This window comes from Camelus bactrianus, chromosome 22, assembly GCF_048773025.1.
Source record: "Camelus bactrianus isolate YW-2024 breed Bactrian camel chromosome 22, ASM4877302v1, whole genome shotgun sequence".
In the NCBI taxonomy this organism is placed as follows: Eukaryota; Metazoa; Chordata; class Mammalia; order Artiodactyla; family Camelidae; genus Camelus; species Camelus bactrianus.
Window position 1 is genome coordinate 11,621,414 of NC_133560.1, and position 23,721 is coordinate 11,645,134.

The following is a 23,721-nucleotide window of genomic DNA, read 5'->3' on the forward strand; positions in this document are numbered from 1 at the left end:
TCATTGCACTCATTGCCTTTGGACCCTATCTTATTTGTCCTGCTCACCAGCTCTCTGAAGGCAGAGACTTCACCTCGTTCACTGGTAGGTGAAGGAATGAGCGAATGAACGATCTCCAGGATCCTTGTGCTGAGTCAGACCCTGGCCCTGGCCTTGAGGAGGGCCCAGCCTGGCAGGGAGACTGGCAGCAGCAGGAGGGAGCTGCCACGGGGCTAGGGGGTTAGGAGAGAGGGTGTAAGGCAGGCAGGGGGAGGGAAGGAGAGATTCCTTCCCTGGTGTGGCCTGGTGGAGGATGCGGTGGTGGCAGGACAGAGAGCACGCAGTTTCAGGGGCAAGGGCAGGCGTCCAGGGCAGGTGCGCATGGTGGCCTTCTGAGCTGCTCAACACCTGATCTTGTGCCCTCGTTTCCTCCCACCCCATCAGCCATTTTTCCCATTTTGTGTTTTACAACTTTCTTCTCTTCCTGACAGATCTACTAAATTTGACTTTGTTTCAACATTTTGTTGGGCAAATTACATTAAGATGGATGGCGCAGGTACCCTTTATGGTTTATTTATCGTGATACTGTTTGTATCTCACGCTTATAAATAACTTATGTTATAGCTTTTGTTTGTGGAAATGTAACTTACATATTTTATTACGCTTTCTGTAAACCTCGAAAAGAATCTTGTCAAGGAAGCGCTCTTATCAGCAATCCAAACTATGGGACGTAAAAACCGACACTAACATTATTTTTTAATATGCCAAGGAGGCAGGTTACTCTTGCTGTAGTTTGAAAGGTTTGCTGTCATCGTAAACGTGCACCTCAATAAAACATTAAAAAGTCTCAAGAATGATTTTATAAAGTTCAGGGTGGAGGAGGAATCGGTGGCAGAAGCCACAGACACAGCACATAAGGGGCCCAGGTGCTGGCCTGGCCTTTCTTGGGGGTTTCCCAGCCCCACCTGGGGTTCCCAGAGGGTCTGTGTCCACCTCTCCACCCAGCTGTCCTCAAAGCCCAGTGGTGAAGCACCTAGCTTAAGGGGTGTGAGCGGAAAAGAACCATGAGTTTTGCAGTCAAGCTGACCTGACTTTGAATCCTGGCTTGTCCACTTTTTGGCTATATGGCTTGGGTCAGTCTTTTAGTCTCAGTTTTCTCATCTCTAAAATGGGGTCACTACTTACTTAACCTTCTTATTGGGAAGCATTAAAGTCACATGAGATAGCGATTTGCAGTGCTTAATGGGTGCCTGTTAACTGAGAGCGGTGCCAGCTATTAATGTTCACCTTGAGGCTCCCCCTTTCTCCCTCTCTGCTCTGCTCTCCGGGTGTGTTTTCCCTCCCTCCCTCCTTCCCTGAAGGTGCTGAGTTCTCTCAGATGCTGCCCCCCTCCCCCACTGCCGGGCCGGCCTGCTTCTAGACAAGGCTCCCATATGCCAGATCTTTCACTTTCCCCAGTTTCTCTCACCAAACCTACCCTGTTCTTTGTTCTTACGCTCAGCTCTATTGGTCATTAACTCACTCAGTCACTCATCTCAGCTAACGGCCAATGCCAGGCCAGCTGTGCACGCTGAAAGGGGCCTCCGTACATAAGCCAAAGGCAGTTCTAGGTTGGCAGGACCTGTGCAAGGGAGTCTGGGGGCCGAGAGGACTCCTCTGGCCGCTCCGATCATCACGTAGCGCAGCACCCTCATCCCCCCGTCCTAGGGAAGCCTGACTGGAAAGCACAGAAAAGATGGAAACATCGAGAACACAAGCAGGAGGTCAGGTTCTTAAGTCAGTGTAGACGGCAAAAACTGAGCAGTCACAAAACCTCCGGACTGCTTCCTGCTTGACTATCAGCTGAAGCTGCTGGCTTTGACCTAGAGCCCCAGGCTGCACTGCCGAGACACGTTTGCCTGGTGGGCTCTCATCAGCAGTGGCCCACACCTTCCTCTGCTCCTCACTCCAGGCCAGATGCTGGGTAAGTGGCAGGCCCCGTGGAACTGCCAGGATTATTAGTTTCTTCCCGTTGTTGAGTGTAAGTTAGATACACCTGTGATCTGATCAGAGCGTATAACAGATCCAACCAGTTCTCTTTTGTGTAGGCACCGCAAGATTGGGTGCATCCTTGAATGCTTCATCCTTGGGATAGGATGACCCACCCAAGAACTCCCATGTGGGACTCCACTCTTCCCCAGGAGTCCCCATTGCCCCTTCCCAAGGCCGACTCTGGCAAGGCTGTGGGGGGATGGGGAGGGTGCCGTTCCAAATGGGTCCCTGCTGAATGGGGGTTCAGTGTGCAGTCTGATGTACTCTGGAAACATCTCAGCTTCCCCACTCCCTTTTCCTCCCTCGGAAAGGGCACAGACTGGAACTCGGTCCTCTAAGGGAAATCAGTATTCCTTTCCAGGTTTCAGGGGAGAAGCTTGTGGCCAAACTCAACCTCTCCAGCAAAGGCCAGATCAGAGTTGTGGCAAGCGGCTTTGAACATGGCTCCGAAGATCCTGCCTCCCACCCTTGTATAACCCCTCCCCTCGGGTGCGGCCTGGTTCTCGTGCTTTCCTTCTAGTGAAGGGAATACAGCAGAAGTGACGGGTGCCCTGAGACTGGGGGGTAAAAGGCTGTGGCTTCCAGACTGCTGTGCTCCCGGGCTCGTCTCCCCTGCTCGCTGATAAAGCAGGATGCCACGTCGTGAGCTGCCCTACGGCGAGGCCACTCGCGGAGGAGCTGAGGCTCAGTCTACCAGTCTGTGAGAAGCTGACTCTTGCCGCCAGCCACGAGTGCACGTGGAAGCAGATCCTTGCACGGCCGAGCCTTGTGACGGTCACAGCCCTGGTGGACAGTGCTGACTGCGGCCTGGGAGAGAGCCCGGGGCGGAGCACCCGCAGGAGCCGTGGGATGAGCAGTGTTGTTGCTCTAAGCCAACTACATTTTGGGGTAATTTGCTGTATAGCAATAGAGTTCTGAAAAACATGTGGAAATGGATGTAAATATTAACTGGTTTCAACCCACCATTCTCAAATTTAGGTCGTGGAAGAGAACAGGAATTCGTCTCAGGTGACAAGGATCTGGGTTCAAGTCCTGCTTTGTGAGACCTGTAAGCTAGGTACCACCTTTGAGCCTCAGTTTCCTCACCTGAAAAGTGGGAGTGATGCTGTCTGCCTTCACAGGGCTGTTGTGAGGACTAAGGGAGGGGACAAGTGGGGAGGGCGTGGCGGCTGGTCCACCGCTTTGCTGAGTCTGTCCCCTGCCGGGTGCTGTGCCTCACGGTGTGCTCTGTAAATCCAGTGCCACGAGCAGGCCTGATGACCTCCTCCCTGAGCAGCTCTCCAACACCAAGACGCCAAGACGGAGCCTTCTCTGGCTGGTGTGAAACCACCAGGCAGCCTTGGGCAACGCAGTCAAGAAAGGCAAGTGCACTTGGGGATCTTCGCGTGAGCATTTTAATGTAAGTGACACGATGCTTTTAGGTCTCGGGCCTTTGTAAAGAAAACAGTGCCAGAATGGGATAGGCCTTCTATGAGGAATTTAGGGGGGATGCGTGGTATGCAGTAATAAGCCCCTGAGAAACGGAAAATTCTCAATCCAGACACCTCCAAACAGTTGAAGTTTTTTTTTATGAAGTTCAGAATTGCCTTTTCAAGGAAAATTATATATCCCGCTGCTAATGAAATACATAAAGCCGAGGTTTACGTCTCCATTAAGTACCGGAAGTAACCCTAGAACCCGCTTTTCCCTGATTTCCTGGGTTCACACATGGAAGACAAACACTTGGAGATGAACTTGGGCGACTTTGCTTTCATGCGACAAGCCTGTTGCGAAACTCAACCATCAAGAAAGGCTTCACAAAACACTAGTCTGAGAAACGAGGTCGTAACAAGAGCCTGTGGACTCACTTCTTCTTCAACAGCAAGGCCAGCCTTTCATGTCTTATCAGAAATGGTTATTACAGGCCTGAACCGTGAAGACAGAGCAGTGAGACGCCAAGCCATTTGACAGCGGCAATGCCAAGTGAATAGCCTCGTTACAGTCTATCCCAAACTGTAAAGGCCTCCTCCGTGTCCTTGTCCTCGGTTTGGGTTGCACTGCAATCCTCACAGTGATAAGAGTTTTTGTGGAGGTATGGAAACCAGCTGATACCCTCATTCTCTGAAAACCTGTGCTTTAGCACCTAGAACTGTTTTGGGTGGCTCAGGAAGGCAGAGCTGCTTTGAGTCTGTGTTTTAATTAGATAGCTTCAGCATCTCTTAGAAGTTAAATGGAGGCAGAAGGACTGGGTGTTGGCAGCACCCAGAACTTCTTGCTGGGGCTACCTGGGCCTTCTGAGGAAATAGCTCTGCAGGCAGTAATTGCACAGCTTAATTCTTCTAGACTAAACCACTTCAGATTTATGCCAGTGAAAAGCAAATGTTGTTTGTAAGACATTTAATCGTGTTACTGTCTCTCAACTTTATCAGATGCCGCGGAGGCGGGGAGGGCCGGGTGCAGTCCTGTGGGATGCGCCGGACAGCTCCCAGCCCCTGGTAAAGGCCCGCAGCTCAGAGCCCCCGTGCGGCTGCTTCCAGACTCATAGCTATCTGCCACCAACTTCGCAGGTTCAAGTGGTGTTTGTCTCAATCTGGGACCCCGCTGAAGGCTGCACCTCCAACAAACTCACAGCCTTGACTGCAGAACCATTAACTAGTACACAGTTAGGTGCAAACCTGGTTTATTATGTTCTTTGGTTAAATACTGTTTCTACATCCTTTCAGAGCATTATAAGAACAAAGATAATGATGTTTCATAGAAAGACTGAAAACACATCTTTCGCTTTTTCAGTGTGAAGACTGAATTTATAATTTTTGTGCACTATTATAAATTCTTTTAACTAGGCTAAACTTACAAAAAGGTAGGGCTTTTGTTATTGTTTGTTTGTTTGTTTTGAAAAATAGATTCCCCTAGCCAATATCACTGTCCTGGGACCCAGACCCACAAAAGTCTCTTGATAAAGGCTGCTCGGCACATGGTCAGAAGTCAGGTCAGCTCATCATGTCCAGGCCACAGGACTCAGGGCTGCCATCGCTGCGCAGGGCCTCTGCCACATCTCTTCTGAAGACGGAAAGGTTCTGGGTGAACCTGTGGAAAGAGGAAGACCGGGCCGAGGGCAGTGGTGGGGCCGAGGCTGTGTGAACCTCTGGATGCTGAAGCCACAGTGGAGTTCAGGACCCTGGAGAGGGCCCTAGACCCTGGCTGAGCTCCTTCCTCCCATTTTCTCGGCCACTACTTTCCCTCCAGCAGCACCCTTCTCCTTCCCCTGTCGCGAAACAAGCGTTACCAGCAAATGCACTCTGACCATTTTGAGGGGTGCATTCTGTGGTTATGCTATTTAAAAATTATTTTAAAAAGTCAAATTACACATAGATGGTAAGGAATATAATGAAAAGAACAAAAGCTTATGTGCCAGGCACTGGTCAAGTTTACATATAAATTCATTTAATTATCACAAGTCTTCCCCAAAATAGGTATTAACAGCCTCATTTGCAGATAAGAAAATTGAACTTAATGCTTCAAAAACAGAGTGTACTGGGTAAGACTACGTAGGTTCAAATCCTGGCTCCCTGACTAAGCTGGGTGATCTCGGATGAATACTTAACCTCGTCTTGGTGCCCGCACGAGTGGTTACCTTACAGGGTTGTGGGAAGGAGGAATTTACTGAGTCCAGTGAGACAGTGCCGGGCGCGTGGATCGCCTAGTCCTGGCAGGCTGGTGCTCTCATTAAACAAGGAGCTTGTCTGACACCGTTTGACAGAGCGGCTCACGAGGTGGTACTCACATTCTCAAGCCTCAAGGGAAGCAGTTTCCTCCCTGAGGCACCCAGGGAAGGTTCCCTCCTTCCTTCACTAAGTCTCTCCTCCTGCTGGCTTCGGAGGCTGCCCCTTCCTGCCCGATAGAGGGTCTTGGCACAGAACAAGCAGTCAAGAGAACATGCCCGCAAAGCCCGTCCGACTTGGCCTTGTGTTACCAAAGGAGCCTCTCATCAGGGAGACTAATAATTTGTATTTCAAACAATGTAGCATCTGAATGCTGCCGCTTTTATAGAAGGATGAGGCGGGCAGCTTTCTTTTTTCCCTGAAAACATTTTCTTTCTCCATCATTCATCATGCCTGTCTCTTCCATTAGACACTCCTTGAACAATGCGTTCCCCACTGGTATCCCCAGTGCCTGGCACATAGTAGAATCTCAATAAAATTTTGTGAACTAAATGAATCAATGAATGCATGAATGAATTCAGGCAGAGGTGGTAAGTTCCAGTTCCTCTCATCAAGATCTCATTGGCAACTTACCTGTCTGTGTTTTTGCAAAACCAGCCACTTTTAAACATCACAACCAATTACCATCATGTCTGCTTTACTTGTGAGGAAACTGAGGATCAGAGAAGCTGATTGCCTTATTCAGTGCCACACAGCTTATAAAGGGCTGGGGTAAAATTAAAATTGGAGTCTATTTGACCTCAAAGTCTATGCTTGTTCAAATGCCAGGAAGCCTCTCTTTGTCCTTCATAGCAGATCTAAGCTCTCCTTCTTTTGGCCTTTTTAATTATTTTTTTTTCTTTATATCTCTCCTGCTGGATTATAAACCGCTTAAGGGCAAAGGCTGCATTTTATTCATCTCTGCATCCTGCACAACGCCTAGCATGATGCTTGGAAGAAAGCAAATACTCAGGCATATTTATTGGAGGCAACTAAATCGAATCTAGGATTACCAGCTGTAAAGAAAAGCCGCATCAGTCTGGGAGCTGTGTTAAGCACAATCCAGCTATTTGCTACAAACCTGGAACATCTGCCTCCCCTAGAGATGCTCAGCTGCTGGGTGTTGCTTACCTGTCTCTGTTCTTGACAGACAGATTCTGCTCCACTCCTTCCATCAGGCTCCTGAAGCACTGGGCAAGGACCTCCTGCTTGGGGAGCGGCTGGCTGCTTATCAGACTTGCCCTCAGTTCACTGAAGTACTGTTGGGAGACAGAAGGAGCATCAGCGCTCGGGCTGCAAACCTGGGCCTGAGGGGGGCTGTTGGGGAGGGGGCAGACCAGCTCTGAAGTGCTCAGGGCTCCTAACGCTCAAAGGAGCTCTGGTTCAGACCCACTGTGGACTTAAAGCCTTTAGAGAAAAGCAAAGCAATAGAGACATTCCTGAGTGTAAGCTGTACCATCCCTTTCCATAAAAACCTCTTGCTCTAATTGTTTTATTGTCACTGAACAATGTAGGCTGATGGAGTCCTCGCCTCCTCTGTGGGGACCAAGAACATACATGTCTTCCTGACTCTCACCCCCTCTAATCACAGAACACCTGACAGAGGAAGGGCCTCTCAGGCTGAGGGGAGGAACTTCACTGAAGATGGCCAGGAAGCAGGTTGGTGACTGCAGGCCAGGCCCAGGGTCCCCCTCAGGCATCCTCATCTTCCGTGGCTTTAGTGAACGACTACCCCTCAAACCATCCCAGGCTCTGTCCCAAGTCCCCGTCCTCCTGGGTTAGGACGGGCCTGCTAGGTGAGGTGGGCTGGAGGGGCGTGCTTCGTTCTGGGAGAGCGTTCCGGCACTAAGGGAGATGCCTGTCACACTTGGTCTCCAAGAACTGCTCAGCCCCTTCCCCTCTGCCAGGGCCCCTGGGCTTTTGTACAAACACCAACTCTTCTGCTAAAAGTGGCTCCTAATCATTGAGAACAGCCTAATTTTAGCACAGAGACAACATTTTGCCGGTCACATGCTTATCCTTCCAAGTCCAAACAGCATGATATTTAATTTCCATCATACGTTAAAACAGCTCACATCAAAAACACACATAATTAATATGTAGTCAGACTAATACTTAAATACGATATATCAGAGGCATTACAGTTAAACCACAGTGTCTTCCTGAACAAGATTGGGAATGCACAAAACTACTTATTTTTCCCTTTTATAATGATGCAGTGACTCACACCAAATAGAAAATTATTAGTTTTTCATCCCAAACCATGAAATATTGCCTCCATCAGTAAAGTATAATATCGTGATGTCATAAGCTTTTTCTAAACACTGAATTTGCCCTTATTCCCTCTCAATCATTTTAAAAGAACTGCTCTCTTTTATAGAGCTTGGATTTAAATCACAATAACACCGAGGGAAGATGAATGACACCGCTATTGAATGTGGCTAAAATTGGATACTTCAGCACAGGTGAGTGATGAGACAGCTCTCCTCTTTTTGATATATTTTCTTCTTCTATTAGTTTCCTTCCAAGGCTGGGATTTCAGTTTGAATTTTAATGTATGCGGCTGCCTCTAATCTCACTGTCTTTTTCCCCAGTACTATCTTATTGTATAGACAATTCATTCTCCCCAGCAATAATGCACTGTTCCTACCGACTGCTGGGGAGACGGGTGGGTTACAGGGCAAGCCGGAGAACTTGGGAGGCCGCCCAGAGTGGCGCGTGCTCTTGCCGAAGGGTGCCGCTTCGGGGTTGACCGTGAGCGGCTATTGCTGCCAGCGAGGGCAATGGGCGTCTCAGAAATGAGAGGAGGCCAAGGAAGGAGCAAAGGGGGTTGCTGCCCAGAATCTCGGGGAACAGGGAGGGGAGTGAGGGTGAGTCTGAAGCAATGCTGAGCCCACCGCCTGCCCAGTGCAGGGGCTCTGGGCTCCAGGAGAGCTAGTCTTGAGGCCTCGGCTTAACTGAAGGAGATCTGAGGCCTTTGGGGAAGGGCCTTCTGGGGGAACATGGCCTTGTCCCCGGGGGCTCAAGGCCCCGGCTCAAGCTCAGTTGGCTCCCCTGTCTGTCGTTGTCACAGCCTGGCCTGGCATATGGCTGCGCCCTCTTCCCCAGGATCGCTTCCTCTCTGCCTCAGTTTCCTGCAATCACACTCACCTTCTCATTGAGCAGGATGAGCCCCAGGAGAGGCCTGGATACTGACCACTGGTTCCGACAGTCTTCAAAGACAATAGTGTTCATGAGGACAGACATCATCTAGAAGACAGAGTCACATGAAGACATTGGTGCCTTGGCTCAGAGTCCCCCCGGTCTGAGGCCTTCTATGTGCTCACATTTTACCCCCACATCTTGCCCACAGCCACGAGGACTCTTCCTGCTCAAGCAGCTTGGACTCTGGAGGCCTGTAATGCTGCCTGCAGGAGCTCTTGGCAAAGACGCTCAGCTCCCTGAGGAAAAGCCCCCACCACCAAAAGCTCTGCTGAGAACCTTCTGGGCGCACAGAAGTCAGAGGCCACAGGTTCAAGAGGACCGGTCCCTGCCTCTCAGCCCTGATGTGCTTTCCTCTAAGCTTGGTCACCAGGCAAAAGCCCAGGTCACCATCCTTTCTGCCTCTCATTTTACTAACAAGGTCAAGTTATGGCGGGGGGACATCTCTCCACAACCCTCCTGAGAGAGAGAAAAGGGACACATTCCAGGTAACCTTGGAAATCCTGTTTCCTGCTGGCGCAGGCAGAGTCCTCTCCTTCGTTCTTCATTCTTTAATTCATTCACTTACTCACTTCACTCCTACATTTTATGCTCATCCATCCTCTTGAATTCAAAGTCTGCAAGACACCTGGGAGAGGGTAAGAGAACACAGGGGCCTGCCACAACCTCTGTCCCTGAAGCTAAGAGCTTCCTGAGGCAGACCGCTCAGCAGAGGAGAGACCAGAAACAGGGCTGGCAAAGCGGCTGTAGGCAGGCAGCGGGACAGGATGCCTCTGGGGCCTTGAGAAGTCAGGAGAGACTCCACAGAGAAGGTCGTGTTTTAGTTCATCATAAGTGTGTTCTAAGCAGAGGAAGCAGCCAAAAAGGAGGTTGAGAATGAACGCAGTGGGTTCTGCCATGGTAAGGAACTTAGTGCGGTGGGGGAGAAAACAGAGGGGCCAGAAGCAAGACCCCAGTATAGGCTGGAAGACCACAATGAAGAATGTGGACTCCCTCCTGATGGCAGTGGGAGCCAGTGATGGGTTTACAGCAAAAGAGACACTTGCTTAGATTTGTACTTAAGAAAGATCTGTCTGGGGACATGGAGAATGTGTACTGTGCAGGTGACACTAAAGGAAGGAGGCCAGAGACGGGGCTGCTGCGACAGGCCAGGCAAGGAGCAGTGAAGCGAGCTTCGGTTGTCTGTGTGGAGCTGATGCTACAGCTTCAGCTTCTTGGACTCTACCTCCCACCTCCAGCCCTTCTGCTTTCACTGCTTCAGAACTCGTTTCCCCAAAGGAGGGCGGGGCAAACTGGCAATTATGTGGTAAAGGCTACCGCACACACCACCCCTGACTAAGCTCTGCTGACATCTGGCTTTGTCCTCTGGCATTTCTGCAGCCCAATCTACCCTGTGATGTCAGGCAAGCTACTGAACCTCTCTCGCTGTGTCTCAGTTTCATTAGCTATAAAGACGTGAGTGATAATCCAGCACAAGGAAGCTCTGAGAATCAAACGAGATGGTGGATATAAAAAGTGCTGCAAAGAGTAAAAAAGTGTTATAAACTTTAAGGTGTATAAATGCAATAGTAGTGAGCTCTGAACATCTACCATCCCATACATCACAGTCATCCTAACAGTTAGGCTGGCTGCACATGAAACCTGCCAGTTCCACATTTGCTGTATGTCCAGTGTCCCTGGGGAGAGGCTAGATCTTAAGCCTGGCATGTTGAACATCATTTGCAGATCACGTTTCCATGTACAATCTAACAAGCCATCCAAAGTCATAGAGCCACAAATTAAATTGACAAGCAAAACTAACAGATCCATGGAGACAGTCTAAAATATTATGGGCTTCACGATCTGAAGGCAGAATGGATATTTTAATGGAAAAGATTAAAGTTAGAGGCACCAAACTCCTCCAGTAACTGACAAAGCATCCTGAAGTGATGTGCCAATTACTTTATACGGTTCTCCTGTGGATTCATTTGTCTGAATGCATGTATTTATGTCTGTAATAAGTAAGGAGATGTTTGAATAAAATACTTTTCTAAAAATAAAGTTGGCTAAAATGGATGATTTTTTTTCTCTTTTACTCTTCCGGAAAAATGGAAATTACTGAGCAAATCCTCTCAAATGGTACTGACGTGGCAACTCATTTCCAAAGTTCTTTTTCCTCATAATCCTAGAGGATATGGGGAAACAGTTCAACCAATATGGCAAATTCCTTTGGAGAAAGGCGCTCCATATGGAAGAACACTGGGTGAAATGCTTAAGTACAAAATTCCTGTTCCAGGTAGTGTGAAATCTCTGATGGGAGGCTCCCTGTGGTTATTGAAGCAAACAAGCCAGGACTGAAAGGAGAGCTTCTGGTGACTCTGCACCTCCCCCCCCCCCCCCCCCCCCGCTACACTGAGCCACAGAGCAGCATCAGTGTTCAGCACAAAGGCCGCTGCAGGAGCCGGGCCTCCCCTCCCAGCACCTCTGCTCCCTTCCTGCACTGTTACAGGCAGGGCCGGCATGGCCATTTCAGACTTGTCCAACCCAGGCTACACTTCCCATAGCCGTAGTCCGGAGAATACATACGTTATCCGCTGTGTCCGCCCACGCGGCCATCCTGCCCCAGGGAACAGACAGCTTGGGAAGGGGAGTCTTGTGGCTTGGTCCACACAGGAAAACCAGACTGCACCCTGACTCGAGCGCTTCCTTGTTCTCCTTCCTCTTTCTCACAGGCTTCGGCATGAGTTCATAGAAATTTTCTTTCAAAGAAACGAAACTAACATGGTGCAGTAGAGGCAGGCTTGGGAGCCAGTCAGGACTGAGGCCAAATCGGCCCTGCCCTCACATAACTCTGTTTCACTTCTGCTCTGGGGGATGATGGCCACCACTTTGAAGGGCTGCTGTGAGGACCGACTTCCTTTGAAGGCACTCACTCATTACTATAGTGTTCCTTTACTCCGACTATGGTTACCCCTCCCTGGCCTGACCCCGTGGAGTCTCATGGCTCAAGGAGGCGCCCCATTTCACGTCTTGATCATGTACAGATAAATGAGACGGTCTCTTCACAATTAGCTAGTTTCATTAGCTTCATTGGGAGTCGCAGTGAACCCCCCCCCCCAAAAAAAAACCCCTCAAATAGAAAACAGTCCAAAAAACATTCCTATTTGTTCTGGCACACGAATTAGTGTAGGTTTTGAATGATAGCGTTTCTGTTGTTCTGAAAATCTGTAACCTTCCAGATAAAATACGAAGCTACTCTACAAATATGTGAACTGGAAAAACAAAACAAAACAATGGATCTCTGTTCACTCTTCGGCTCCTCTCCTATGACTCTGCCCTAAAATGGGACATAAAATGCTAGCACAAAGCAAAGTGGGCTTTCCCACTTAAATATGCTGGGTCGCTGTCTCTCTACAGCACAGTGGTAACTACATGCTCTCCCTTCATATGCCTCCTGTTCCATCTTTTGCTGACATAGAATAAGCAAAGATGTGCTTTGTATTGGAGGCCTCACTGCTAAATGGTGAGGACGTACTCCTTCTGAGGAAGCTGGAGGCTCAGGGGGTCTAGAAGCTGGACGGAGAAGGATGGCTGCAGAGGTGCGGCTGGAGTGAGGGCAGGGTGATGGCTGCAGTGGGGTGGGGAAGGGAGACCAGAATGAATACGTAAATGCACGAACGGGAACTGAGGAGGCAAACACCAGCTAAAGTATAAAGGGCCAAGTTGCTGAAAGGGGACCGATTAATCCGCCGTTTATTTCCAAGGATCCTGCTTCTGTGTGCAGAGCCTGGGAACTCTTCTAAGCCACCGGCCTCTCTAGCCAGCAGCTCCCAGGAAGGGCCCTCGTAGGGGCTTTCAGGTCACCAAGGCCGAGGGCTGAGGCACCACCTTTTTCAAGGACAAGCGCTTCCGCCTCAGAGCAAGCTGCGCCTGCGCGTTCTCACTGCCCGACAGCAACAGACACTGTCCACGGGGAGGCCTTGGGAGCTCAGCCCTGTCAGGCACGTGCACGCTCCGTCTCTAACCTCCAGCTAACCCTGAGGAAGACACCACCCCCACTTCATAGATGAAGGATCTGAAGTCCCGAGCAAGTAAGTAGCTTGCTCAAGGCATCACAGCCAGGAGCTACCACGACGTGAAGTGGAGCAGGGTATGCGCAGGTCTGCGCCCCCCGCAGGCCGTCTGTGAGTGAGGACCGAGCCTGCCAGCACTGTCTGGCCCCCACTGCAGACTTCCGGCAGGTTAATGGTGCGGGAGGAAAGGCGTGTTTCCGGGCGTGGCTCACTCTTCCATCTTCAGTGGGCCTCCCGATAGGCTGCCCTCCTGTATCTCCTCTGTCCACCAGTCTGCCACCTGCCCCAGGCAGACAGCTACTGAAATCCCTGTGATTAGAATCCGGGGCAGCAGTTTCTGCTGACTTTGCAGCAGACCTTCTTGCCTCCCACCTAAGCTTTTATAAATTTGGTTAACATATTTTCAGTCTCTCAAGATGGACAACAGCAGACATAATTAATAGAGTGTCTCTGGAAAATGTCCCATTGAACCACTGGTTTCCCTCCCACCAAAAGTACCGCGGATACAGCAACTTAAATTAACATCTGCATAAACGGTAAATTAACTAACTTCCTTTGGGTTGAAATACTTTCTATAAAGTGAACCCTTTTCATTGTTAATGTTCTTTGAGCACATTGAGTAATAAAACCAAGAAATAGTCCCCAAAGTCGAAGAAGTAGGTGAAAAAAATTCAAGCTCCTCCCTCTTGCTCCCCATCTGCTTCACACACACAAAGCTGAACCTGAGTGGTGATATGCAGGAACCCCGGTCTACGGGGATCAAGTCCTGAACGTGTTTAGAGGACTTCAGCTCTTCCCTCTCTACCCTTGGTTCAGGGCTGCGTGACATTGTAGTTACACTGCAGCTGCGCTGCCTGCTGCTCAGGGAAATGGAAGATGGGAATGGGGCGAGAGTAGCCTGTCTTGTCCAAAAGGTGGCGGAAGGAGGGCCCGAGAAGGAAGCTTTGGTTTAGACAAAAGAAGGACAGACCAAAGGAAAGATGAGAGATGTGCCTTGCTCCAGACAGAGACGGAAACAGGAGGGCAGAGCAAGGATGACCAGCGCTGTGCCCTAGAGGGTGTGTCTGCAGACTGGGGCGCCTTAATCAGCTCGGTGGGGGCCTTGAGGAGAACAGGGGGTAGGATACAAAATTATAGGTCCCACTGGCCAAGCTAGATTGCCTTTGATTTTGATGCAATGAGTTGCTCATGTTTTGAGGATCAAAACAATGCATCAAACACCCAAGAGCTGTTTCTGAGTCTCGGGACTCCTTTGGCACATGTGACTGGCCTTCTGAAAGGCCAGTGAAGAGAGGCGGGGGAAGGTTCGCCCTAGCAACAGCGGTAGGAACAACAAAACAAAAAAGGATGCTGTCTGGATAGTGCTGTAGAATCTGAAAAAGCAGAGAAAGCTTCTACCTATCTCCACAGCAGCTCCTCCAGAGCCCCGTGCCCCGGCTGAAGATCCTGGGTCTGGAAGCATCTGAATGCTGCCAAAGGAGGAAGAGCTCCCAGGTTTTCAGGGCGTGTGGAAGTAAGGGAGCTGCTGTCATTGCCAAGCGTTGTTCCCGAGGCCACGTGCACAGCAGATATTGAAATGTGACCCTCCTCAAATTAGATACGAGTCATCTTTAGGGAAAAGGAATCAATTGTTCTCTTTATCTGCTGTCTACCAATGCAATATTAATGGAATGTTATGAAAAATGAAAGAAATGGACAAACAAGCATGTATTTTTCCTGCCTGGGTTAACTAGGTCCCACCACCTAAGTTATATTAAATCTTCTAATATCTGTACATTTTAAGTACATGCCTAAGTTCTCACAGTGTCTTTGCAGCCTCATAACAGAAGCAAGTATTTAGCACTTTAAATAAAAAAAAAAATCAAACAAAATGCAAGATGAGATGAGCCTCTTTTTAAAAGGAACAAGATTGCAATCAATTACAGGTGACCCATTCTCCTCTGAAAAATCATCTGGGAGTCTTGTCTCTTTGTCTTTTGGCTTGTGTATGATGCTAGCTTTGCTGAAAAAAAATTATAATAAAATAAAAAATAAAAAAGAGATTCTTACCAACAAAAGTACTGCAGGGCTGGTTAACTCAGCTGGCTCTGGTCATACGTTAACACTGCATGTTTCCACATCTAAACTAAGAGCACTCTCCTCCTCTACCCCCTCCTTATAAAAAGTTAAGGGATGCTTTTTCTCCAAGTGATAAATTGCCTAGCGTATTTAAAAAGCCTTCTATCCATTGTAAAATCTAAGGAAATACACAACCTAGTTTTGCTGTTGTTTCAATTTTCTCCATTACCAACGTTACCCCTAGTTCTCAAAGCATTCATTTTAATCACAGTTTATTGGGGAAAGAATTACCTGTCAGTCTCCTAGCTTATGAGAAAGAACATAAAGTTGGAAGGAAACTTGAGGATTAATTAATTGAGAGTACTGCATGTGATGTGTCTACTCTGAATGTTACAGTGCACAACATCACAATGAAAACAGTTTTATTTTCCATGGTTGAAATAAATTATAATAAATAATTCATTTCAATGGCAGAGATGTACTGGAGAGCAACAGCAACAAAATTGACTGCACCACACTGTGAGTCTCATTCTTGAATCTTCATTATCCATTTGAAACTTTTTACGAATAGTAAATCATATTTCAAGTGGCTGCAGATCTCATAAAGCAGCTTGCTGCATTAAAATAAAGCCGGCAAACCCGGGGCACCGGGAGGCCGCAGGGCTTGCCACTCAGCACTATTTGGGAAACTCTGTCTCACTCTTCTCTCACCAGCATCCAACAGAAGAACACTTTTCGATTTGATGTAAAAATTAAGCATCACTTGTCAAAACACATTATCTAAATTTCCTCTAGGTAGGAATGTTGGGGAAATTTTTATGTAAAAGAGTAGCTTTTAACTCCAAAGCCGTTTTCCTCTAATTTTGATAGTGACACTGCTGTTTCTGGTTCACGGTACTGCCTGAATGACTGCCACACAGTCAGGCCTAGAACCTCAGATGGCCTCTACCAGCCTCTGGGGGTCCCCAAACTAGCAAATGTGTGTGTCAGCTCAAGAGACACTAACAAAGGTCTCTGTGCTGTTTTCTGTCTTAGAAGACCAGCCTATCTTCACAGGACAGCTAATATTTAACTTGAATCTTAAAAGATACAAATAGCATCACTGGGAAAGAAGGATATATTGGGAAGAGAAAATAAAATGAGAAGAAGCACAGGAGACAGGGCCTGGCATGTGTGAGGAATAACCAGCTCCCTGGACAGGAGGCTTTTGAGAGGAAAGAAGCAGAGCTGAGGGTGAGGAGAAGACTGGGCTGAGTACAGGCTATTGAAGGCCTTTCACGTCATGCTAAATGGAGAAATGAATTTGGGCCAGTACATGAAGGGCAGCCTTTCCAAGGACTTCTGAATAATGATGAAGTCCGTGATTTCTAACGGTCACTGATGCGGGACTGGAGAATGGCAGTGACGTAGGTACCGGAGTCCAGGCAACACGTTCAGACACTCCCGCACGAGCCCCGTGGAGAAGTGATGAGGGCCTTGGCAAGGCTGTGGCAGCAGAGACAAGAGAGAAATGGCCAGAATCCTTGACTGCATAGCCTAGTTCTTCCCAGTCAATGAAATCTTTCCAAGAAGAACCACCTGATACTGCAGCCACAGGCAGATTCAGAACTTTAAGGACATGGCCTCAAATTCAAGACTGCCAACGGGACACCGGAAACTGACACAACATTGTAAACTGACTATAACTCAATTAAAAAAAAAGAAAAAAAGACTGCCAATGGGGAAAAGGGGTTGGAGGCTGGACTGCCCCTGCGGTGCCACGGGTAGTGGAGAGGTGGCCGGTCTAGCAGACCAATGCTCCCACAGTGAGCATACACGTACATGCACGACAAAGATGACTACAAGCACACGTTTACACTGTGTTCAGCGATGAAGTAACCGCTGAGGCCATTCAAAAGTCACAGGAGGGAGTGGGACACGGCATGCTGCTTTACTGAACGGTCATCACAACACTTCCCAATGAGTATCGCATTTCACAACAGAACAGCACCCGGCATAATGGCACGAGGGCATCTCGTGCAGTCATCAAAGCAGAGCGCAATGAATATTGTATTTCATAATAAACATATTATCCTTATAGTAGGAGGTTCACAGTTGCACTGCCTGCCATCTGTCACTACGGTCTCCTGGATTTCCCAAAGGGATTTGGTTAGATGGACCTAAAAATCTTCACAACCAACTGTGGAGGATTATTTTAGTTAACAGGTTCAAATGATTTTTTTTGTGTGTGAAGAGAAACAAGTAGTTTTTAGAAAATTCACTTGGCCCTCAGAAGCACTTTCTGTTAAAGATTAGTCTAGAGTTTAACATTTAAACCACAGAGGATGGCATGTTGCCTTTCAGATTTGAGGATTTTTATTTATAGTTGTCTAAATGACACAGAGAGTCCTGGCCAAGAGGTTAGGGAGATGATTCAAAGATGTTCCTGAGATTTGGAAGCTCTTCTGCCCTAATAATTACAGAGGGAGCCTAAGGAATGACAATGACTAACAGGGCTGGGAGCTGGGAGGGTATCGCTCAATGGTAGAGCGCGTGCTTAGCATGCATGAGGTCCCGGGTTCAATCCCCAGTATCTCCATTAAGAAATACATAAGTAAATAAACCTAATTCCCTCTCCCCAAAATAAATAAAGTGCTGGAAGAGAACCTCGTTCCTTGATTTGTTCAGACATTTACTGCCACCTGCTTTGTGGCAGACTCTGCATCAGACCCTGTGGACACACAGATATAGGGCACAGTCCCAGCCCTCAGCGAGCTCACAGTCAGAGGCGATGCTCTGTTTACTGCGGTGACGACACAGTACAGTGAGGGCCGCAAACAGAAGCCCACGCAGGAGGCTCTGAGAAACCAGAAGAGGCCACCTAACTCTGCCGAGGTGTGGGGGGCAGGCAGGGAAGGCTTTGCAGGTGACATCTGGGGCTGTGGCAGAGAACAAGCCTGCAGACAGGCGTGGAGCAGTGTCTGGGGAGTGCCGAGTGGCTGTGTGGGGAGTGGCGGTGGCAGGTGAGGCCGATCAGGCTGGCAGGGCCGGCCCTTGTGAAGCGCCCTGTGCCGTGTGCTGGAGAACGTGCGCTCCACCCTGCAGGAAATGCGGGTACCATTTAAATTGAATGACTCTTTCTGGCAGTGGCAGGGATGGGCGAACGGATGGTATAACCATTCTCCACAGGGTCTGACCCTTTAGGACAGCTCAGCCATCCGAGTTTTCCCAGAAAGATGCAGCCTTTTTCCTGTTCTAGGATTGGACAGCCGCAGACCCGAAGGTTACCTGCCTGGCTCCTGCGCCTCAGTCAGGACGTACCTTGGCTCCTGCCTTGCTGGCTCGGTTGCCAGCACCCTCAGAAATGGGACTGCCATTACTTCCCTTGGCGCACAGCACATAACTTGAGTCCCCCGTCAGGAACGGTTCTCTTTGTCAGGAAGCTTTTTATTGATGTTCAACCTTCATTTTCCCTTTCTTAATATCATCCCATTATGCCAATACTCCATTGTGCCATGCTAAGTAATTCCCTTTCCTCCTTGGCATTTACATCTTCCAAGTATTTATAGACTCATCAAGCGCCCCATTTAGTTGTCACTTAGGCAGGCCATACATATTTAGCTTCTTTAATCTGGCTCCATAAGCTGGCCCTTCCATTCTCCTAAATCATTTGTGTCACTTTCCTCCAGGTTTCTGTCAATTTGTTTCCAGCCTCCCAGTACGCAGGGGGCTCAGGGGAAAGATGGGGTTGGGGAGGGGGCTGGGTCCCTTTGTGGGACGGGGTGGGGGGGGGAGGACGTCATGTGCCGAGGGCGGGACTTTTCCCTTGAAGCACAGAGTCCTAAACAGGCCAGGCCTCTAGAAAAAGCTGTGAGCCCCTCCTGTTACCCACTTGCCTCAGCTGCACACATTCCAAGTCAATGTTCTGTTATGAACTCTTACGTGCCAGGCGCACACGTGCGCACTGAGCACCTACTACGTGTCAGGTACTGTGCTGGGGACTTCTCTTCCTTCTTTTCCTCCTCCCTCTTCATTTCATAGACTGATTCGCTGTTCAAAGAATTACTGAACTCCTACTACGTGTCAGGCGCTGTGGCATAGGATTGAATAAAATGTGGTCCCTGCAGCCTTGAGGAGCTCACGCAGCCTAAGTATTTCTTCATCTCTTGCTGCCCACCCATCAAGTTGTGCCCTTCTCATCTTAAGGGTCTCAGACACGTCATCCCTAAATGCACTTAACTAATTGACGTTTCTAGCTCCCTGAGTGGAACTTCTTTGTCCCGTCTAAAACGAGATGCCACATTAAGCACGGGCATTAGCGCAGAGCTCTTGCCTAGTGTCTTCTTTCTGGTGGGTCTCTTTGGGGCCCAAGAGAGATTCCTCGTTAGGCCTTGCACTTCCCATGCGCCTTCCGAGTGTTCTATATTCATGTGACCTCAACTAAGTATGCACTTGAACGTTTTTATTTTCCATGATACCAATGCTCTGGCTGAGGGGGTGATGGAATGGGAGGCATCTAAGTCTTGGCTAAAGTCTTGGGGAGTCTGGGCATGAGGCCGCAGGCGGGTGCAGTTCAGCCACCGGACCCGGGGGCCAGCTCAAGTCAGGCACAGAATTCCCCTGGCTGAGGAGCTGCTATCCTCAAAGAGGTGAAATAACTATTCCAGGGACACAGGAAGCAGCACAACCGGAATATTCAAAACCAAGTATGTTGACCGCGAAATCTGCTCTGATTGTTGTATAGAGTCCTCAGAAACAGGGAATTTGCAATTAAAGAACTTTCAAAGGAAAAGGGAATTTCTTTAGTCTGAAAGCACTTACATCTGTATTTTCCTAAGCATGACAAGGGACACAAAATTAAGATACAAGAGTTCTTCTGGGTTGCAAAGCATACAAAGCTGCATCAACCATGGAAATTCAGAGGATAAGGAAACCTTCATTTTGTGTTTCAAGTGATCAGACTGCAACCAAATAAGAAGTCTTCCTTAACATGCTGTATGAGCTCATGGCAGCACCAATGGCTACTGCTAAGACAAAATTTCCAAGAGTCAAGACAAGTGAACACAAGAGTTGAATTCCCGTCTCCAGCACACTGATACTCTTTGGGAAAATTTCACATAATTCATCCTTCAAGCACCATGTGAAAAATCAGGAATAACTGTAAAGTGAATACATCATGCCATCATTAAGCCAGTCCTCACTTTATACCGCGCCATTCTTTCACAAGACTCAAAAAGCTTCTCAAGCCAGTGACGATGCCACTCAGAGAAATGAGGGCAGGGGAACCGTGTCACTTATCCTGCAGTTTCCCTTGGACAGAGATGAATGGTAAGGAGAAAGGCCAGGAAGGAGAGGTAGGTTGAGGCCCTGGGAAGCCTGGGTCTGGTGAGAATTGTGTAAAATCTAGAGACAAGAAAGCCCTGGTTACAGTCTAGGCGCTGCTATTCAGTGGCTGTGTGTCTTTGGGAAAGTCATTTTGCCTCTCTGAACCTCTGTGCACTTTACCCACATGGGTACTGCGGGATTAAATTTATAGATGTACCTATACTCCCAAATTAGAATATATCCACATCGGCCCTATCTACCCACGAGGGCCATTGTAAGATTCGGAAGAGACATTCGGCATGAAGACACTATACAAATGGGAAGAGTTATGGAGTTGATTTTGATTCTTGCCATTGCAAGGTAATACTTGGAATCTGCAGGAAGGATAAGTGAGAAAAAGTCAGCTTGGGGCCAAGAATAAAATCCATACCACACCATGCCGCCATCCAGCCCAGGGCGTATTTGTAATCTTAAGAAGGCTTGTTACAGAGAGAATTCTAAGAAAGGCAGAACACACGGCTGGCACCAGGAAGATGTAAGCAATCTGGCTGAAGTCACGGCCTTCACAATCAAATCCTCTTGCGAAATGAAGTCTTGGGCCTGGGATTTCCTGGGAAGCACACTTCTCACGTTCGTAATTTTAAACGGCAGGGGTATGGACAGGATAGGGACATGAAAGATGGTACTTGCGTACTGTTTTCCAAAGTGAAGGTGACTTTCATACATTAATTGAATATCTTCTCTGTGCTGGGTGAGTCTGTCCTCGTTGGCTCATTCTGTCCTCACAACTCCCCTCAGTCAAACATCCTTTGGCTATGAGGACCACAACCACTGCAGATAAAACTTAGGCCTAAAAGGGGTGACCTGAGGACCCCTACACTAGGCAGTGCAGTCAGGCCTCTCGAGGGCTTGGAACCAGGGATCAGGACGCTGGCGGGCTCTTTCTCAGTCTCCTTCTGGGCCTGCCTGGTTTCTGGAGATCCTTTCGCCGTGTCTGCTGCTTTCTCCTCGTGCTGCAGACTGGCTACTTCTCTGAGCATGTGGCATGGAATGGCTGCCCCCTGGGTCTTGATTTTTCAGGTCTTCCATTCAGGTGAGGCTAACCAACGTCTTTTAAATGCTAGTTTCTAAATCCAGGGAAGAAAAGCCAGCTTGGGTCAAGGGTTTACCTCTTGTCCAGTCAGTTCTCAAAGAAAGGGGCCCTTTGCTCAATCAAGGATGTATGAATGAGCGAATGGTACGTGTCTTCCCTTGTTTATTCTCCATCTCCTGCAACCCTGTTTCTAGGCCACTTAAAAGCTGTACTGTGCACTGGTTAAGAGCATGGATGCTGCCACTTATTAGCTATATGACATTGGGTGAGTTACTGACTTACTAGAACTGCAATTACAGTATTTTGATTATAAAATGGAAATAAAAATATCTGCCTTATAGAGTAGTGAGACTTACACAGAAATAGACACACATACATACATGTATATATACAAACATATAGAGCGTGTGTGTGTGTATGTGTGTAAAGCACTTAGCACACAAGCCTAGCATATGACAACTATTTCTATTTCTTTTTCATTATAATCATTCATCATCAAAATTCTCTGTTTGAATCTGAGGTTGCCCTTCCATAGTGACCTTCTGGGGCCTAGCAACCCTGCAGTAACTTAGGCTTCTATTACAGGATGGAGGAAAAGTCTAGCTCTTTAAGGACTTGCACCAGTCCTTCTCAAACTCTTCCAGAACACGGAAAAGGAGGAAGTACTCCCAAACTCATTCTATGAAGCCACAACCACCCTGATACAAAAACCAGACAAAGACACAACCGAAGACACTACCAAAAGGGAAAATCAGTGCAAATGAAACCCCGAACACCCTGTATGTGAAACACGGCTATGCTATACACCTGTGCTGTATTAGCACAGAAAGGCAAATGTCACCTGCTGGGTTTCTTTCCTGAGAATTCTTGAAAAAAATTAAAACAAAAATCAGTGAGAGTCACAGCAAAAAAAAAAAGTCCTTTTATAACATAGATTGTTAAACACTTCCCCAGAATCTCTGTTAGTATTTAGCCAATGGATTAGAAATTTTCCTTGCAGAGGCTTTAAAAAAGGATATATTTAAGTGAACTCTTTTTATCCTTAATTTACAATGGTAGCTAATTATGCCAATCACTATTAATGAAGAGGCTAAAAATCATCTTGTTTGCCATTTGCTATACTGAGTGAGAGACTGTTATAGATTGCCTAATTATTACTGGGCTAAACCTGTGTAAGATTTGTGTGTTTTTTCCTAATGAAATGTTCTGTATCTGCTTTACATAAGTGCAAAGGAAAAGGTAAAATTGTTGTCCACTTTTTACAACTCCTTTGCAATTCTGAGAACATTTGCTGCAGAATAATAGCAAAACTGACTATGCTAAACTGTAGATAAAAGAACGATGACAGATTGCAGTCACTTTAATTCATAAAGAAAACACTTGGAGCCCCTGGGAACGCCAAATCAAGCACTGGCACCCAATGACTTTATGCCAAGTCACAAACTACATCATATTTTTTAGTTTAAACATAAAGGCTAATGGACATGTAACTTATTTATTTCAAATTCTTTTATGAAGCTGGCTTTTTTTTTTTTTAGCTCCTTAGAAAATATTATAATTCCCCTATTCTATAAACATACAAATATAATTGTAAAATGACATCATTCTGTTTTCATTTAATTACCCCTGAAATGCTTTCTATTTAATATTCATTACTCAAAAGCTAATTTAAAAGAGAAAGAGATGCGACTTATTCAAAAAGATGTACTGTCATTCACAGCAATAGCTATCTAATATACAGAAGTTAATAAAGCAGATTAATCTACAAGTCCCTTTAAGCCATTCTTGAGTTTTGAACAACTGCCTCTTTGACCTTTCACCTTCACGCTGTGCACCAGTAGCAGGTGCCAGCTGTACAGAAATTATGGCTGCGCATTTGAACGCAAAATCTGTTCTTACTTTGCTTCTGACCAGCAGCTGACCCTGTAGGAGTGATTGTTTCTGGTGCCGGCCTAAAGGCTACATAAACCAGCAGCAGATAAACAAAAGGCTACATATACCAGCTGCCTCGCCTAAGGGTACCAGGCCAGACTGACACCTCCACTCCTTCTCCAGCGTCCCAAATTGCTCCTTGTTTGTTTCCATACGTGCATTTCATCCCTGTCATTTTGTGCAAGGGATGGGCATAAGAGAAAACCCCCCAAAACAACAAGAAAAACCCCATCCCTTCCCTCGAACTTGACTTTTGAGTATTCTATGTCAAACTGTGCCATTATGATGCTAATCTAGGCCTGATTTAGCAACTTTAATAAGAGGCTAAACCCTCTTGTAATTAGATAATAAAATTTTATTATGTATTTTAATATTAAAAGTCTTAAAATCA

General features: G+C 47.5%; 1 protein-coding gene across 8 annotated transcripts in view; it reads right to left on the reverse strand.

Moving 5' to 3' along the window:
• Positions 1-3,386: 3,386 nt before the first annotated feature.
• The window catches only part of RANBP17 (RAN binding protein 17), a 276,475-nt gene continuing 256,140 nt past the window's right edge, over positions 3,387-23,721 (reverse strand). For 3 of the 8 annotated variants that reach the window (XM_074350303.1, XM_074350302.1, XM_074350304.1), the window contains 3 exons: positions 8,841-8,939; positions 6,822-6,949; positions 3,387-5,076 (listed from right to left, as the gene is read on the reverse strand). In XM_074350303.1, coding sequence (XP_074206404.1) covers positions 4,980-5,076; positions 6,822-6,949; positions 8,841-8,939 — 324 coding nt within the window. In that variant the 3' untranslated portion in view covers positions 3,387-4,979. Of the gene's footprint in view, positions 5,077-6,821; positions 6,950-8,840; positions 9,520-11,456; positions 11,630-23,721 lie in introns of those variants that run through there. The other 5 variants (XR_012501579.1, XR_012501578.1, XR_012501582.1 and 2 more) reach the window with 5 other exon arrangements.